Here is a 16,967-nt window from a genome sequence, read left to right on the forward strand (position 1 = left end):
CTCTCAGAACGACAGGAGTAGAAGCCATGTCCCTGTGAAAAAGAACACCCAGCCCTGGTTAATGTCATCGTAGGGTAGTGGAATATACAAATTAACTGGCAAAACAGTCACGGTTTACTGATAACAGGAACAGTTTGTTTTGGCAGACAACCTGGCCCAAACGCTCCCTCAGCAGCAGGTTCGTCATCAGTTCAGCGCAAACCAAACCGCAAATCGTACCAAAAGAAAGGACGATCAAAGTCACTTTACAGACAGTCAACATACTACATGCCCTACGTGAGGGCGTAATAACTTAACCGCAGGGGTGTAATTCATTTTTTATTAGACTCGTATGATAAACACCACAAGATGTATGAATAAGTGTTTATAAATGCTACAAACAGCATAACGCGTTTCCAGGCATCTGCGTTGTTGCCATGTGCGTTCGGTTTAATGAACCCATTTGCATAATGGCTGCATTATTAAATGCGCCCACCTTGAGGAAACTTTGAAGAAACATAACTGAGCATCTTCTTATTGAGAAGACGTATCAGAAAGTACTTAGGAGAGACTCGGCTGTAGTCTGCAGATCGCAGACAACCGGAAGTCTGACGACCCCACCCCTCCCCTCCCCCCAGGTCTGATCCGACGAGGGGCGGGGGACCGGCTGCGTGTCACGGTCGTTTGCGGCACACCGAACTTGCTTCTTCCATCCCGTGCTTACTGGAAGAAGAGCACTAATCGCATGCAGATTTGCTCGTTGTACCCCGTTTCTAATTGGATCGACGGAGCCCCAGCAAAAACTCAAGCTAGGGAAAGGTCAAGCGCTTTGAATCCGCCAACGTTCAATTTGCATTTGCCTTTGTAAGGGTCCAACTTCCCCTGAAAGCCTAGAGATGTGTGCCAATGTCACCGTTTGATAATTCACATTGTCTCACCGTTTTTCAAGAAGTTAGTTGTCCTTCCAAAAAAAACCAAAACAAAACAAAACAAAAAAAACTTTGTCACTAACTTTGTTCACAGTTACCAGACTCGGGTCCTGATTTCCTGACGACGAAACATTCATGAGCATGCAGCCTGGCTGCTTGTGAAATAAAAGGTTTGCAAAGTTCATAATTAAAACAGATGCCCATTAATTAGTTTTTGGCTGTGGGCAAATGAGCAAAGATGGCCGACCTGCTATTTATATTGTTTAGGGTATATCTAGTCAGACAGGCAGACAAATGTATTTTGTCACGCATAACCGTGCTCCTATTAAGACCGGGGGAGCAGAAAGCGACGGTGGCGGTTTGAAGCCGGATCTGCTAATTACAGGAGGAGGAATCCTTCCCAGCATCTGCAGAGCAGTGCAACGCGGCTCAGAAAAGGCAGCGCACAGTTTACGAAGAGATTCATCTTGCTTTATGGTTTGATGGGAGCGTTTTTATTTCATCCTGGCTAGCATATGCTCAGAAAGAAACGCGAAAGGGCATGGAGCAGGAAAGGGCCGGTTTGATCACGGTGGAGCTAGTGTTTACACGACCTCTGGTGGGAGCTGACACTCATGCATATTATGCACAATTCAATCAAGCAGGCTAATTGGCGGATAATTAATGCAGATTTGATTGTTTGTTTGTGTGTGTGTGTGTGTGTGTGTGTGTGTGTGTGTGTGCTCTTTCTTTTTTATACAGCGGTAAAACTGGATTTAAGGAATTAAACTTTTCCTCAGTTTGGACAGAGCACTCTCCACCATTTCACTGCGAGTTATACTGTGTATGACTATGTATGTGACGAATAAACCAAACTTGAAACTTGAAATGAACTGGTTCTGAGTCATATACACTATATATACAAAAGTATTGGGACATCCACACCTGACACCTACAGGAGCTCTTATAACCTCCCATTGTATATCCACAGGTGTTAATATGGGGTTGGTCCCATTTTACAGCTAAAACATCCTCCACTCCGGAAAGGCTTTCTACAAGATTTTGGAGTGAGTCTGTGGGAATTTATGTCCATTCATCCAGAAGAGCATTTGTAAGGTCAGACAATCTCAGTTCTAGTTCATCCCAGAGGTGTTTGATGGGGTTGAGGTCAGGGCTCTGTGTGGGACAGTTGAGTTCTCCCACACCAGACTCACCCAACCGTGCCTTAATGGACCTCAATTTGTGCACTGGGTCACAGTCATGCTGGAACCAAAAAGTTCCTTCTCCAAACTGCTCCCACCAAACTGGAAGCAATTGTCCAGAATGCCCTGGTACAGTGAAGCATTAAGATCTCCCTTGAACTGAGGGACCGAAGCCAACCCCTGGACAACAATCCCACAGCATTATCTCTCATGCACCAAACTTTACAGGTGGCAAAATGCAGTCAGGCAGGTAACGTTCTCCTGGCAGTTGCCAAAGCCAGACTCATCCATCACTGCCAGATGGTGATGTGTGATTCATCCCTCCGCATGACACGTTTCCACTGCTCCAGAGTCCAGTAGCAGTGTGCTTTACACCAGTCCATCCCACGCCTGGCGTTGTGCTTGGTGATGTAAGGCTCGAATGCAGCTGCTCGACCATGGAAACCTAAGACATGAAGCTCCCAGTGCAGCTTTTGTGCTGATGTGAATGTCTTAGGATGTTTAAACTCAACAGGTATTGATCAGCAGCACCTCGGCCACTTTTACACTCTATCGGCCTCGGCGCTTAGCTCCCCGCTCTGTAACTTTACGAGTCCCTGTGGTTTGTAAACACTTCTGTTTTTCAATAATACCACTCACAGCTGATTGTGGAATATGTAGGAGTGAAGACATTTCATGAACTAACTTGTTGCAAAGGTGCCACCCTACGACAGTAGCACGCGTGACCTCGGTGATCTCTTCACAATGACCCGTTTTGTCACTAATGTTTGTAAGGGCAAACGGCGTGTCCAGGTGCTTCATTTTACACACCTGCAGCAGTGGGGGCTGACTGAAACCAATGGTGTGTGCAAAAACTTTTGTCCACGTAGCACAGGTCTAAGGCATGAGGATCTTGAAATTGTTTAATTTGAATCGGTTTCATTTTAGCAGAATGAACCCAAAGGAGCGATGTGAAAAAGCACCAAATCTTAAGTAGCCGGAGCAGGAGATCGGAGAGGCAGAGCGTGTGTTTAGTCACACCTCGTCTCACAACCGGGTGGGCTTACAAAGGTCGCCACCCCCTGGCTGGCACCACAGTAACAGCAAGCCCATCAGCCATCAGTAAGATTCGATTAAAGATCCCCATGTTAAACCTTTGTGTGCTTAAATCCATCCTCTCCGAGGCGCTTCCGCTAAGGGAGTCGGCGGCACGCTTCATTCTCCATATACGGACAGGACTTGGAGGGGTAATAACGTTAATTGGAGTGCACTCAAGTGAAGTGCACCAGGGTATTCACTAGGTGCCTGGTGTGTGACAAGCACCACTCCTAAGACAATCAACATAGTCCCTTGGCGAGCGACATGGCTGCAATGCATAGTGGGAAGAAAAATGTGCCTCTATCCAGGGACCACGTGCGCATCAATGACCTTCTCCACACATAAAGATAAACCTGTTATGGATCCATTATGAACACAGGGTCATTGATCGCACTACTCTATATACAGACCAACTGGGTTACACTGGCAATGATGTATATATTCACGAGTGGTTTTTTTTTGTTGTTTTTTTTAATGTACTCCAGACCATCATGCTCTAAAAGCAAGATAAATTACCCTCCTAAGGAAGACAAATGACCAAATTCTTGAGTCACTCCCTCAGTTTTCTACCAGACGGAGAATGAGGAAACGCAATTTCACCGTATGAATACTTAGATCAGTCTTCAGTCTTCACGTAGCTGTGGGCTAGGAAGTCGGTAAAAATGCATTCGCTTCTATAGAATGCGGCTTTTTTTATTCAATCATAGAGACAAAAAAAAAAAAAACCTTTCCAACACCTGATTGCAATAACGCGTATGACAAATGTGTCTAGAGCAGTAACAGAGCAGGTGTGCCACATGCACAAAATAATCTGTTTTCATAAAAGGACAGGGCAGGATTCTAATTTAGAGCAACTCCGTGTTGCAAATGAGTTTATAAAATATGGAGATTACTCTACTTGGTTAGAGAGCTGTGAGAACGAGCCCTCTCCATTAACGGCTTTCACGCATCTTGGCACGGGGGCCACTGGTGGCACACTGCGGGGCCACAAAGGCGAAAGATCGAAAGAAATAATAAGGAATTGCATCAGGCTGGCGGGTTATTACGCCGGCCAAGCCGGGGACAGACGTGCATTCTTGCACAGGCCACGGTCCATCCACTCGGGCGTAAAATTCTATCTGAAATCTATTTCAATTTGACCTTGTTTGTATTGACAATCTATATCATCTCATCGCAAGCTCACAGCAGCTGAAAAATTTTCCCATCGTTAAATTGGCAATGAAAATAAAGATTTAAAGAGGTCCCAGCAGGAGTATCACTGTTTCCCCCAACTGTCTTGGGATGCACTTTCCTCTCCAGCTCTGGTTGGGGACAGTCCAGCTCTGATTGGGGACAGACCAGTTTTGTTTTGGGTGCAGATCTATCACATTTCTAAAAACTCTCTATGTGCAACCATTAATAATTCATGTTGCTTACTTTAACCGTGGTCTGGAGAGCTGGGTTGTTGACTCCTGGTCCTGGACCACGAATGCAACTAAAGACACTCAACTCCTTTCCATGTTTCCTGTAACAGTTCCAACCCAAAATGTCAACCCACACCCCCCACACCCACATCCACCCCTCCAAATGGCTCGACTTCCTGCGCAGAATTTTCATGGCGAAGAAGCAAAGCCGGAGTCGTGATCGAGCAGTGTGGGGCTCGGGGGAGAGACAGAGGGGCTGCCTTGCCGCTAACGGTACGGCCGCGGGGCTGTTTCTCTCTGCTGGGGAGGACTGATGCTCCCAGCATGCATTGCGAAGTGAATGAATAGAGGGAGATGAGAGGAAGGGAGAGTGAGAGAAACATTAACAACAACAGCCCCCCAAAAAAGAAGAGAAAACAAACAGCGAAGAAAACCGAGAGCACACAAACCCGTCCATTAAGGAATGGTGAATATTTACACTGACATCTCTCCCCTTTGTAAGTTTTTTTCTTTGCTAAACTATGGATTTAGAGTCGACTGGGGTCTTGAGGAGTGAACTGGGTTCTTGAGGAGTGGACTGGGCTCTTGAGGAGTGTTCTGGGTTCTTGAGGAGTTGACTGGGCTCTTGAGGAGTCGACTGGGGTCTTGAGGAGTCGACTGGGTTCTTGAGGAGTTTTGAGTATGTCTAATACTTATGTAATATAAGAATTCATGCTTGCATGCAAGTCATGAAATTCTTTTTCCTTAAAAATGCTTTCCATAATTAGCTGTACTTCATTAGAGAGCAGCATTTTCTGCTTGTTTTTTGTCTGATATTATTGAAGCTCTAACCATAGGAAACAGAAGCCATATTATCATATGAGAGGCCAGATTATCTTTTGTAAAATCAATTAGAGGCCAGATTATCTTTTGTAAAATCAATTAGAGGCCAGATTATCTTTTAAAAACAAGAAAACACCGAGGGCACTCCTTAAGGGATTGGTTTTCACTGGCAACTTCCCCAGATCTGCTGAACCTCTGAGGCTCATGCAGTGCAGTTTTCATTTCATCGCAGGAGATGTTGGTGAGACTGTAATTATCCACCTCCGCGTTTCTCAGTAACAACGTATGGACATTGCGGCGCCAGTGATGGAGTCTGTGATGTGGATCGGTTTGGAGCCTGCTCTGAAGACGATCCCGAAGGCCTTCCTGTTCCACGCAGCCCCGCCTCCCCGCCTCCCCCACTGACGGCCTCGAGCCCATTAAGTCTTGCCCACTCTTCCGTGTCTCAGGAGGAACACGCCCCTGCCCACCTCAACAACAGGCCAATAGTGACTCGAACGTGTTTGTTATTCATGAGCCACTGCAAATGTGGCCTGCAGGAACAGGACAAAATAGCACTGCCGTAACGGGATGTCGCTGCAGTAACGGGATGTCACTGATGCAACAGGACATCATTACCATAACCGGACGGGCCTCCGAAAGTAATTGATCAGGACACTGCGGATTTGACCTCATTGCATTTGAAGTGACTTAATGTAGCTCCGGACAAAATACCAGGGAGCAGATGGGTTCCTTTTAGTGAGAAATGGAAGGTTATTCTTTGAAGGTAATGCCGGAGATCTTTCGTTTTCACGCGGCGGGTCGTCAAGAACAGGACCAGCGGCCTCGGGGCTGTTCTGGATCCTCGGGACGGTCGGGCCGCCATCAAGCGCCTGAGCTTTACAACTTCTCCTCAAATTACACCATTAACATTTCAGGACTACTCCACACTTCAGGCTAGCGGTAGCCCTCACTTGCAGCAGCTATGAATGTATAATTAATGCCGCATTGCATATGCAATAAAAAAATGAGTATGCCCAAATTAGGGACAACACTATTAATGTATTCAATAAGGAAATTAGCATAAGGAATGATGGGGAATGAGGAAGGGACAGTACATTTGGTCAGTTTGCACATTGAACTACGATGGCAGAGTGTCTGAAGATTCTCAGACTAACGCTGAGGGCATTGTTAGGCAGACCGTCGAGAAAAGAAGAATGAGGAGAATATTCTCTGAAATCGTAAACCGTGGTTACACCTGTCAATGCATGGGAATTAATTTGAGGTCATTAATTAGAAGGAAATTACATTGGAAAGTATTAAGGTATTCAATAAAAAATTCACATTAAAAAGAGAAAAAGTCTTTAGGGAGAGCAGTTAAGGCATTGTGATAGCAACACGGGTTTGATTTCCAGGTAGCAAACGTACCGTCGTACTGATAAACACACAAGTCGCTCTGCACAGGAGCATCTGCCAAATACTGAAAATGGAATGGAATGATGAATGTCTGGAAAGAAAAATAAAAATCCAAGCGCAACCCAGGCGAGGCTACCAAGCGTGAGGCTCGGGTCTGCAAAACACAAGACAACCTGACTTTCCCTCGTTAAGGAAGAAAATTATGGCAATCGGTGGGCAAGAGAAACCAGGGGACCCTGAACGAGCTGATCTGAGTGACCCTGGACTATGGCGTGCTCTCGAGTGACACACATGTCCCCATCAACCTCCATCCCTCTCCACCCATGTCCGCCTCTCTGTCTGGTAGCAGAGAAGCTACTACAGCAGAAATTGTCCTTTAAAACGGACGCTCTCGCTTGGCGTTTGACCAAACCACGAACAAGATCGGGGCATCTAAACGGACCAGGATCTGAAGTTCATCCGGCGGCCATGTTGTGTGAGGTCAACCTAGCCTTCACCCATAACGACACAGACAAAGCATTTTAAATCAGACCCATATTCATTATTAACGCGCTCCATGAGCTCGGGGCCCGCAAATGAAATACAATTATTATTTAATACGAGATAAGTGTCAGCGAGACCTCATGATAAATTTAAAAGAAGTGCATTATTAAGTCCTTACCTTTACTGTCTGTCCGGCCTCAGGACCATCCTGTTGGGAACAGAAAGGGATAATTAGGAACAGCTGGGAGTTCAGGGAATATCTCAGTCAATAATTCAACAGCATTTTAATTTCAGATGAACGCCGGCACCGCCGTGTCACTCTACGAATTCCGAGTGCATTTTCCCCTCCTCCTTTTTCCGTCCTTGTTCAAGTCCTTGCGCCGGACAGACGGGGGGGGGGGGACCAAAAGGTAGCTCTGGAAATGTCAGGAAAGTGAGAGCATCCGGGATTCAGAAGTGCACCTCCGACAACGAGCGTGACATAACGGCCCCCGGCATAGCCGACTAGCGACCGTGCTGGTCAGCGCACGTTTATGTCTGCGTGCATGCAGAATTCCAACACACCCACATACTGCTCCGGCGTCACAAAACAGATTCTCTTCACGGAGTGACGGACACCGTGACAAATATGTTATCATAATTGCTATCAAACTTTCGTGCGGTGCATGTTGGAGCATATCACCTACTCTTGGGTAATGGCAGCATCAGAAATATACTGTAGGTCCCCAAAGAGTCACAATATCTTTTTAATTTTCCACTGCTTTTATTTATTTATTTATTTATTTTTACAGGAAAAGGGAAAACCTACAGGTTGGCACCCTTTTTTACTGGGAGCTGTAAGCGCAGAGCTACCTGCGCCAGTGGCCTGAACACACACACATCTTATCTCCCATCTCGTCTCAGTGCTTCTCAGAGAAGCACTATTGATTATTCCCTTTTGCCAGATAAGTGAAATTATTTTCTTTTGTCAAGCTGTGTAGTGCGGGAGGAAATAACCACCTGAAATTAGCATACATATCAAGGGTTATGTGAAATAAAGGGATGAAAACGCTCTCTCTCTCACTCTCTCTCTCTACCTGTCTCTCTCACATACATATATTACTCCAGCAGGTGGTGATCTTCTGTTAGTTCTCTATGGGTGTGAAGCAATTTACACGTCTGACTGAAAATAGAAGAAAATAAACATATAAGTCTAAAGGACAAGTTTAGTTGTTGAAAAACAGCAGGAATCCGAAACAGATGCGACTCCTGGTCTTAATATGCGGTCATATTAGCATTTGTTGCTAAAGCTGTAGAGGCATGTGTGTTGCCATGGTAACAGTGGCACAGTTTAAATCCGTTACCTAGACCTTTACTCAAGGGTTGGTTTCTCCCTGGGTGATCAAAAGAAGTCTTTCCAGATGCTCAGCGTGGAGCCCGCGTGAGCCGATCAGGTAGGTGCCTCACCTGTATGGCGATGGTCAGAGAGGATGCTCCGAAGTGCTTCTCCACTACGCCGGCCACCCTCTGGGTGGTGGTGAACAGGTCAGTGACCTCATCCGGGCGCAGGTCGCGGAACCTCTCGACAGGTCTTAGCGGACACACCAAGACATCTGTTGCAGTGATGAGTCAGGGGAAAAGGACCGTTGGACAGATCACATGATCACAGATCACATGTACCCCTCTGTAAGGATGTTACATACACTGGCAGTGTGGCCTAGGACAGAGAAGCACTCAGTAAGCATGCAGCTACCTCATGCAAGAAAGACTGAAGGATGGGACAGGCATTTGCTCTACAGGACGGTGGGAGAGACAAAGCAAAATATACAATTGAAAAGCCCAGGAGAGCACAACCCCAACCACAACCCCACCAGCATGAGGCAGACACGAGGATGAAGGCGAGAGCTGAGGCCTGTATTCTTCTGGGTTATGCCTAGTATACTATACACACACACACACACACACACACACACACACACACACACACACACACACACACACACACACACACACCAGAAACAGAGCAGAGCAGATTAAACTACTGGAATATCAATGGTTCTGATGGGAGAGTGATAAGCTCAATTTGAAATGGAAATGCATGACTGATACTGATAAGCATCACCACTCAAAAAAGAAAGAAAGCTTAGAATACGGCACACACACACACGCACGCACGCACATGCACACACACACACAGATACAGACACCCACACACGTACACACACATGCACGTGCCGAGCACATATATTAAATAGATTTTTCACAAATGTATCATAAAATTATTTTATATTTTAACTTGGGGGCAAGGGGTGTTTTCAAAATAAATCCTATCAGCCAAAGTATTAGAGGGCATTCACTCCTTTGGGCCAGAAGGACTGTGGCCCGCACTGTTCCGGAAGTTTCCCAATCCACCGGATGGGGCTGGAGAGTAACGAAGCCCAGAAGCTTTTCTTAGGAAGAGCCGTGAGCACTTAAGCAGTACAAGGGATGTGCAGTAGATGAAAACACGCAGGGACCGCCACACAGGTCACTGGATCAATAACACACACGCACACAACAAAACAAAAAAAACAGGGTTTTGAGAACTTTAGAGTGACACCAACACATAGGGCAAAGCACCTTGCTGTTACCTTAGGCACAGACGTATAGGTCATCTGTACAGTTTATTTAGCAGAGCCAAAGCTTGTGCAGTGGAGTTGAGACGTCTGACACCATATTAGATTTGAACCTCCACTTAGCCACTATAACAAGCCCAGCTTCACATGACGGTTATCCGCTCGCACGAGGAAACTGAAGGATCCGTGTGCTGTTCACACATCAGCTTTTAAACTCACCGAACATCATTCGAGGTGAACCTGAGAACGTGAGTCCATTTTGCTGTGTTTAGTTTGTCACATGCGCCCACACACGGGGGTGTGGTAGGGTCTCTTCCAGTCAGGGAACAGACTGCTCCTGTAATTACAGCCACATTGGCTGTTGTGGGCAGATCAATTCAAAGCTCACTGTCTGGCCTGCACTTTCCCTCTGAAGATGTTATAACTTAATTCATTTTTTAAAAATGTACTCATTTAGTTCTTTTCATTCAATAAACATTTACATTAGTCAGTAGAAGTCATATTACTTTTAAATCCTGATGACTGCAATACAACGTTGCACTCATGTAACGTACCCAACAACCTCCATTAATGTTCTACGTCTGGCACGGGGTCTGAGAACAATGGGATATCTATGGTCAGATCAGCGGATCAGGAGTCCAGCAAAGTGCATAGTGGGTCCCACTGCTCTTGCAGTGAGACGACTACACCCAGGCACTACATTTTATAAACTTTACTAAGCTACACTGCAGTAATTCGGATACATATACATGTATTTATATGTCTGAAATTCCACTGCAAGTCAATGTAAATTACAGACAGTATTAATCTTAGTATTACCAGCAGTGTTACTGACAATAATGACATGTTTCTGTTCTTCGCTATTGGGCCCGAAATATTCCCTCTCTGTTACAGGACTTGGGAAGTAGGAAAACGACGTCCGCTGGAGTGACTGGAGAGGAACCGCAGGACGGTATTCCAGCTCTGCATTGTTGACACAATGGCAGGGAACTGGATGCCAGGATAAACTGCAAAAGGACCGGATCCATGCGCTCTCCGGCAGGAGGCGCGGCGTACCAGAGGGTGATATTTAAGGAATTCTGAAATGACAGCAACGCAAAGTAGCACACTCACTTGTGCACGTTGGTAAGTGCTGAGGAGGTAGAAAGTCAAAACATCAGGATGGTTAAAACCGGCTGAGCGAGAACAGAACGGTGCCTTTGCTGGAATGCGGCCAAATCACACGATCCGGCTCCCACAGCCTGCTTTGAGCCGTCGAATTGCATGGACAGATCCACAGCAGGAAGCCAGCCTCCTGCACACGCGAAATTCTCTGCGGAGAGAGAGAGACCCCGGATCCACACTGCCTGGGCCCCTTCAAATTCAGCGGTGCTGGAAGGAGGACGTGGGGCGTGGCTAAAAGCCCTGGACACACGGAGACGTGGGGCTCCCAAGTCTCCCTGCAGCCGAGCAGGCAAACAGGGTGACGGCGCTCTCTTGGAGATGCCAGGAAATGAACTCCTATAATTGGGAAAGTCTACTGGGGCATGGCACACGTGCGCCTGCTCTCCCAGACGGGCAAGGATGAGCCTCTAACTCGATCCGTCGGGCCGAAGCGCAGAAACGCGTAACTACCCCGACAGATGGACGTTATTCCAGTTTTTCAGTTTTCCCTCCCTTGGCCGGAGTCGAGCGAAACCAATCATATTCCACTCCATTTGATTTCCGAATTAGATTGAGATGTTTCCAAGTGCTGTTGTGAAACTGGAGACAGCTGAAATTGAGACTAATAGCATTTGTAACTCCCTGGAACTGTGCAATAATAACTAATCTCAATATCTGCATTTGCAGATAAACTCACTTCTGCTGTGTACCTCTGTTTCCACTGGGCAAGTTAATGGCCACCATTTTCATAATGAAAAATGTCTCCCGGCTCACATTTGACACAATTCTGCCATAACCAGTATATTGTTCCACGTAAAGTGGTCGGGTCTGTCTAAGCTCGAGTCGGTCCTAGATTATTTGATCAGTGTAGCCTGACTCAATGTCTCCTTTTGCACTTGCAGATGGAGGCCAGCACATGCATCAGATAAACACTACTATGATCCTATTATTATCTGTCATAACAGTCATTTGACTGCCAACATCTAATTCTCTCTCTCTCTCTCTCTCTCTCTCTCTCTCTCTCTCTCTCTCTCTCTCTCTCTCTCTCTCTCTCTTTCTCTCTCTCGCTCTCTGTGTGTGTCTTCGGGCTCGTGGTGTATAATGAGGACCAAACCAAGAGATTGCCTTTACATTGCAAATGCAATCATGATCTTTGGAGGTGGGGTGGGGGGGACGACACATCTGCCCTCAAATCTCATCATTTTCCACCATAATACTGACAGTCTTGAGCTTCAGCGAGTGCATGCCCCTTCTGCCCCGCCCCTTCACATTATGCAGCGGGAAAACCGAGGGGCTGGATTATCGGCACCAAAGAGTCAAAGAAAGAAAGGAAGAAAGAAACAAACAAACAGGTACGAAGGAAATAACAATCGCATCACAAACCCCTGATCCGGCCTGACGGGAGTCCGCCCACGATCCTGGCAGATGGAAATTAAAAGTGCCGGGCGTCTGATACTTAATGTAGCGATTAGCGCGTAGCTGAGGGAGCAGGAGTGTGCAGGAGGCCAAGAGTGCTGGCCGTGTGCGAGCTTGTGCGTGCGCACGGGGTTCCCGTTCAAACCACGCCGCTCCGGCAAACCGTCACCTGACCAATGAGTCACCTTGAAAGTGAACTCTGACCCCATAGAAGTTGGGTAAAAGTTTAAGTGCTTTGATCTTGAAGCCCACAACACTGCTTATGGTTTTGTTTTGTTGTGGTAGGAACATTGAGAAGGGATGAGAGACAAAATTTTGAGACTTAATAAAGGTGCTTTGGGTAGCTGAAGCAGACGCCCGTGTTCACAGTGAAACGCACGCTGTCTGTGAGCCCAGCACAAATGCAACCAGCGAGAAATGAATGCCACCACCAGTCCCAGCACCACCCAACCGCTGTGACTGTTACAGTACACTGTGACTGTTACACAGTTACAGTACACTGTGGCTGTTACACTGTGACTGTGTGTGTGTGTACACTGGCTGTTACACTTTTACAGTACACTGTGACTGTTACAGTTACAGTACACTGTGGCTGTTACACTGTGACTGTGTGTGTGTACACTGGCTGTTACACTTTTACAGTACACTGTGACTGTTACACTGTTGCAGTTACACTTTTACAGTACACTGTTACAGTTACATTGCTTTCTTCTCCAACCGTTCCTTTAATAATATTCAAGATGGAGCCAGACAGTCCAATTCCAATTTTTCTCTGCCTCTCTTTCCCTCTCCCTCACACACACACACACACACACACACACACACACACACACACACACACACGTGACTGCAACAATTAGGCATTAGCAAGCATAATTACAGTGTGTAGCATCAGGTGGGCAGATGACTGAAGTGACTGTTGGATGTGCTGACGTGAGCGTGGATTAAGGGTGCAGGTGCTGGAGGCCATTTGATGGGTGGAGTAAGAAGGAGATCATAGCTAAACCACAAACGCACCGAAACACAATCGTTCCTCAAAAATAGCTTGCCAGCGAGCGTTCTTCTGATACAACCATGGATTTAACAAAGTAAGCCTCCCCTCAAAGCTTCTGAAGACAATCTCAATCCCATTAATTGTCTCCGAGAAGATAACAACCAACAAGAACCGTCTCTAATTAAAACGGAACAAGTATTCAGACGTGCAGGAAACGGGCCCATATACAGCGGGGGGGGGGCTCGCTGGGAGACAGAGCGCCACGTGCAGCGTGCCAACACAGAGAGACGGTCTACAGACTCATGGGTAAACAGCAACAACTCTACCAAGAGTGACACAGCAGGACTACCATGGGTGACCAATCCGAGAACACAGATAATTATCACTGGCAAAAATGACAGAGGAAAGACACAGGGACGATCACCCTGGGCTGTAACATCTGCTGGTTCTTATGTTACGTGTTAGCAAGTTAATTAGCCAGAGATGCAGCTGCATGCATATGTTTATGTTCATAAAAATAAGATAAGCCTCAAACAACAGGAGTGGAGCGCAAGTGCTTATATCTGCTGACTGTCCTCACTGTTTAGGGAGCAGAAGTTTGTTCAGAGCGATCATAAACATGTATACATCCCGAAGTCTGCTGCAATCTTAGCGGTTATCGTAAGTCAAACTGGAGGCAAAGAAGCATGCTCTAGGGGATTCCCAAATGCCCTAATACACATGCTCCATTTTCAGAGTCACTGCTGGGCCAATCACAACATCGGGTGTGATTGAAGCCTGGCATCCAGCGATTCAAGGTTGATTTCGTGAGATTCTCTGACCCATAACTCAACTCATCAGCACTCTACACACTGTGCTGCCCCCTCAGGGTAAAAGCAGTGCGCGCGCACGCATACACACACACATACAAACACACACGCATGCGCGCGCACACACACACACACACACACACACACACACACACACACACACACACACACACACACGCATGCGCGCGCACACACACACACACACGCACGCACAAGTGCACACACACACGCACACACACCCCTTAACGTGTGGCCCTCTGTCTTAATTTGGGAATGACATACAGTTCTCTCGCCTGTCCTACAGTATCATCCTTCACACACGATTAGCGACGCAAACATCCCGAGGTTGAGCATGTTGAGTCAAGAAGGACCTGGCCATGACATGAAGGGAAAGATGTTTCCAGGATGACAGAGAAGCTCTTTTAAGGGACGTTTAACGCTACGATGCCTTGAATTTCTAAGAGCGTGCAGACAAAGAGAACAGAGACAGACAGTGGTAGCTCAGCGGGTGCCCCTATTGGGCCCCGGAGCGAGGCCCTTAGCCCTCAGTTGCTCAGATTGCACTCAGTCAGAATTGTAAGTCACTTTGGATAAAAGCGTCAGCGAAATGCCGTAAATGTAAATGTTGTGAGAACTGCGGACAGACACGGTAAAGACAGCACTCTCCCTCAGGTCAGCGGAAGGGGATTTTCAAAACCGATCTGAAATCTGAAAGTGCAACGGAACCAAGCGTGACATAGGCGTCGTCGCCACCCTCAGAAACCATGCTGCCCCCTTCGCTGAGCACGAGTTCAAACAGAGACAGCAAAGACAGTAACAGAGCCGACCCCCGACGCGCCGGGATGCCGGCGCCCCGAAAGAACAGAACCAAGCAGCCGCCCGTCTCAAGGCCCCGCCCACGTCATACATCATCCGGAACGGAGTCAAAACAGCAGCCCCGTCGGCAAGGGGAGGGCAGGAAGTGAGAGGCTGGAGGAGGATGGCGTGTGCTTTCTCAGCGCACGTGCCCCGCACACACCCCCCCGTTAAGAGCGCACGTCTGTTCAGCGTTTGATGGATGGGGAGTCGCATGCATGCATGCGCGTTCTTGCATTTCCCTGACAGCATGTGCAAGGCCTTTTCTTGGCCAGCTCCTTACCCATCATTCTGCTCATTCCCAAACAAAGAGAAGGGAAAATATTTTTAAAAGCATAAGGAAAAAATTGCAAAGCCACTTGGAAATTCATTCCTGGTCCCAGGTACTATCCTGACACCAAAGCTAGCCCACCGTGACCAGCACCTCGACACAAGCGCGTGCAAAATATTAAAGGGGCTGCACCAAGCGCACGCTGGTGTGTATCAAAACATACCACTCAGCTGGAGAAAAACTGCAACCAAATGAATGAATACGCATATTAGTGAAATCATGTCTGGATGAGTTCACATTTGCTCCATAAACCTGACGGGAGCCCTTTAAATAAAGGGCTGATTTACAGACCATGTTCAAGGAGACTCAAGCAGGAACGTCAGGAGCTATATAAAGCCGCATTCCCGAGCAGATTTAGCATCGATGCCAGCTTCTGGAAGCAGGTCAACGAAGGGATGTCTGCTTTGAACAAACACCACTCCCCAAATTGGCTTGTTTTTGAGAAAGAACTTTCTCAAGGTCCGACGGCGTCTAATTAGCAGGCAATCAATTTGAGCTGCCTTTTCCCCTAGCAGCATCGGCAACTTTGCATGCCGGAAAACTTTTGCGACAAAGTAGACGTGGAGCGGCAAGGGGGTGTCGTCCTATCTAGGAGGGAAATTTCTCACGCTACATCTGGAAGCTTTCAACATAAAGAGAGTGAGAGAGCGAGAGAGAGAGTGATTTCCCTACACCTCTATCAATACGGAGTCCAGCGCTTCAATAGCAGGCGTCCGGAGTTCCCCTCGCCTGTGCAATTATCACTAAACTGTCAGGTAGGATTAGAGGCTCGTAAGCCTCGGCTAGAGATCTGCAACTCGGGGGGGGGAAACCCGCCCAGGAGATCTGGAGGAATCGGGGAGTCGATTGAAGCGTGCACGGACACCGAGAGGAAGCCCTGGGAACCGCCAGGATAACGAGTACACCTGTTCTTTACAAAAGCAGGATTCTCCCAGGAATCACGGCATGCTTTCAGGATGCGACGCGAGAACGCGAACACCTACGCCAGTTACATTATATATAAATCTAAGGGCTGCCCTCAGATTCGACCTTCTAGGGGTATCCAGGACTTAAAAATGTTTCCTCTCTCATTCATACCATTATTATCAACAAATAAGCAAGCGTGAGAAGTAAAATAAATCACTTGACTTACTGAGGCTGCATTTTGTCCCATTGTTCCAGTATCACGGTCCAATTGCAGAGCTATTGTTGCATTGATTAAATGTTAGAAACTAATTTGTGCCAAACAAAATGCATATCAGTGATTGTTGCAAGCCGGGAGGGACGGTCAAAAAAAGTAAAGCACACATTGATTGAGAGTGCAAAACAGAATCAGAATAATGAGGATGGGATTACAGCACTCCATCACAGGCAACCGATGACAAATTATAAGGATTTGGGATCAAAGTTCCCCCAGTTCCCTGGTGATGTGCTCAGAAAACAACAACAAAAACAAAGCAAAATAAAATTAATTAAAAAAAACCATATTGATTGTGATGGGTCATTGTAAATTCCAGCTCTATGCATACGACTATCACCCGAGCAGGACAGGAATTGACAGTTTTGTGTCAGCCAAT

At 46.9% G+C, this 16,967-nt stretch overlaps 1 protein-coding gene across 7 annotated transcripts in view; it reads right to left on the reverse strand.

Annotated features, from left to right (window-relative positions):
* Nucleotides 1-16,967, reverse strand: part of fhit (fragile histidine triad diadenosine triphosphatase) — a 153,093-nt gene that overhangs the window by 24,740 nt on the left and 111,386 nt on the right. For all 7 annotated transcript variants that reach the window (XM_035520633.1, XM_081705678.1, XM_081705673.1 and 4 more), the window contains 2 exons: nucleotides 8,716-8,861; nucleotides 7,448-7,477 (listed from right to left, as the gene is read on the reverse strand). In XM_035520633.1, the coding sequence (XP_035376526.1) occupies nucleotides 7,448-7,477; nucleotides 8,716-8,861 (176 nt within the window). The remainder of the gene's footprint in view (nucleotides 1-7,447; nucleotides 7,478-8,715; nucleotides 8,862-16,967) is intronic.

Source organism: Electrophorus electricus, chromosome 22 (genome assembly GCF_041902795.1).
Source record: "Electrophorus electricus isolate QZ-2024a chromosome 22, ASM4190279v1, whole genome shotgun sequence".
NCBI classification, from domain to species: Eukaryota; Metazoa; Chordata; class Actinopteri; order Gymnotiformes; family Gymnotidae; genus Electrophorus; species Electrophorus electricus.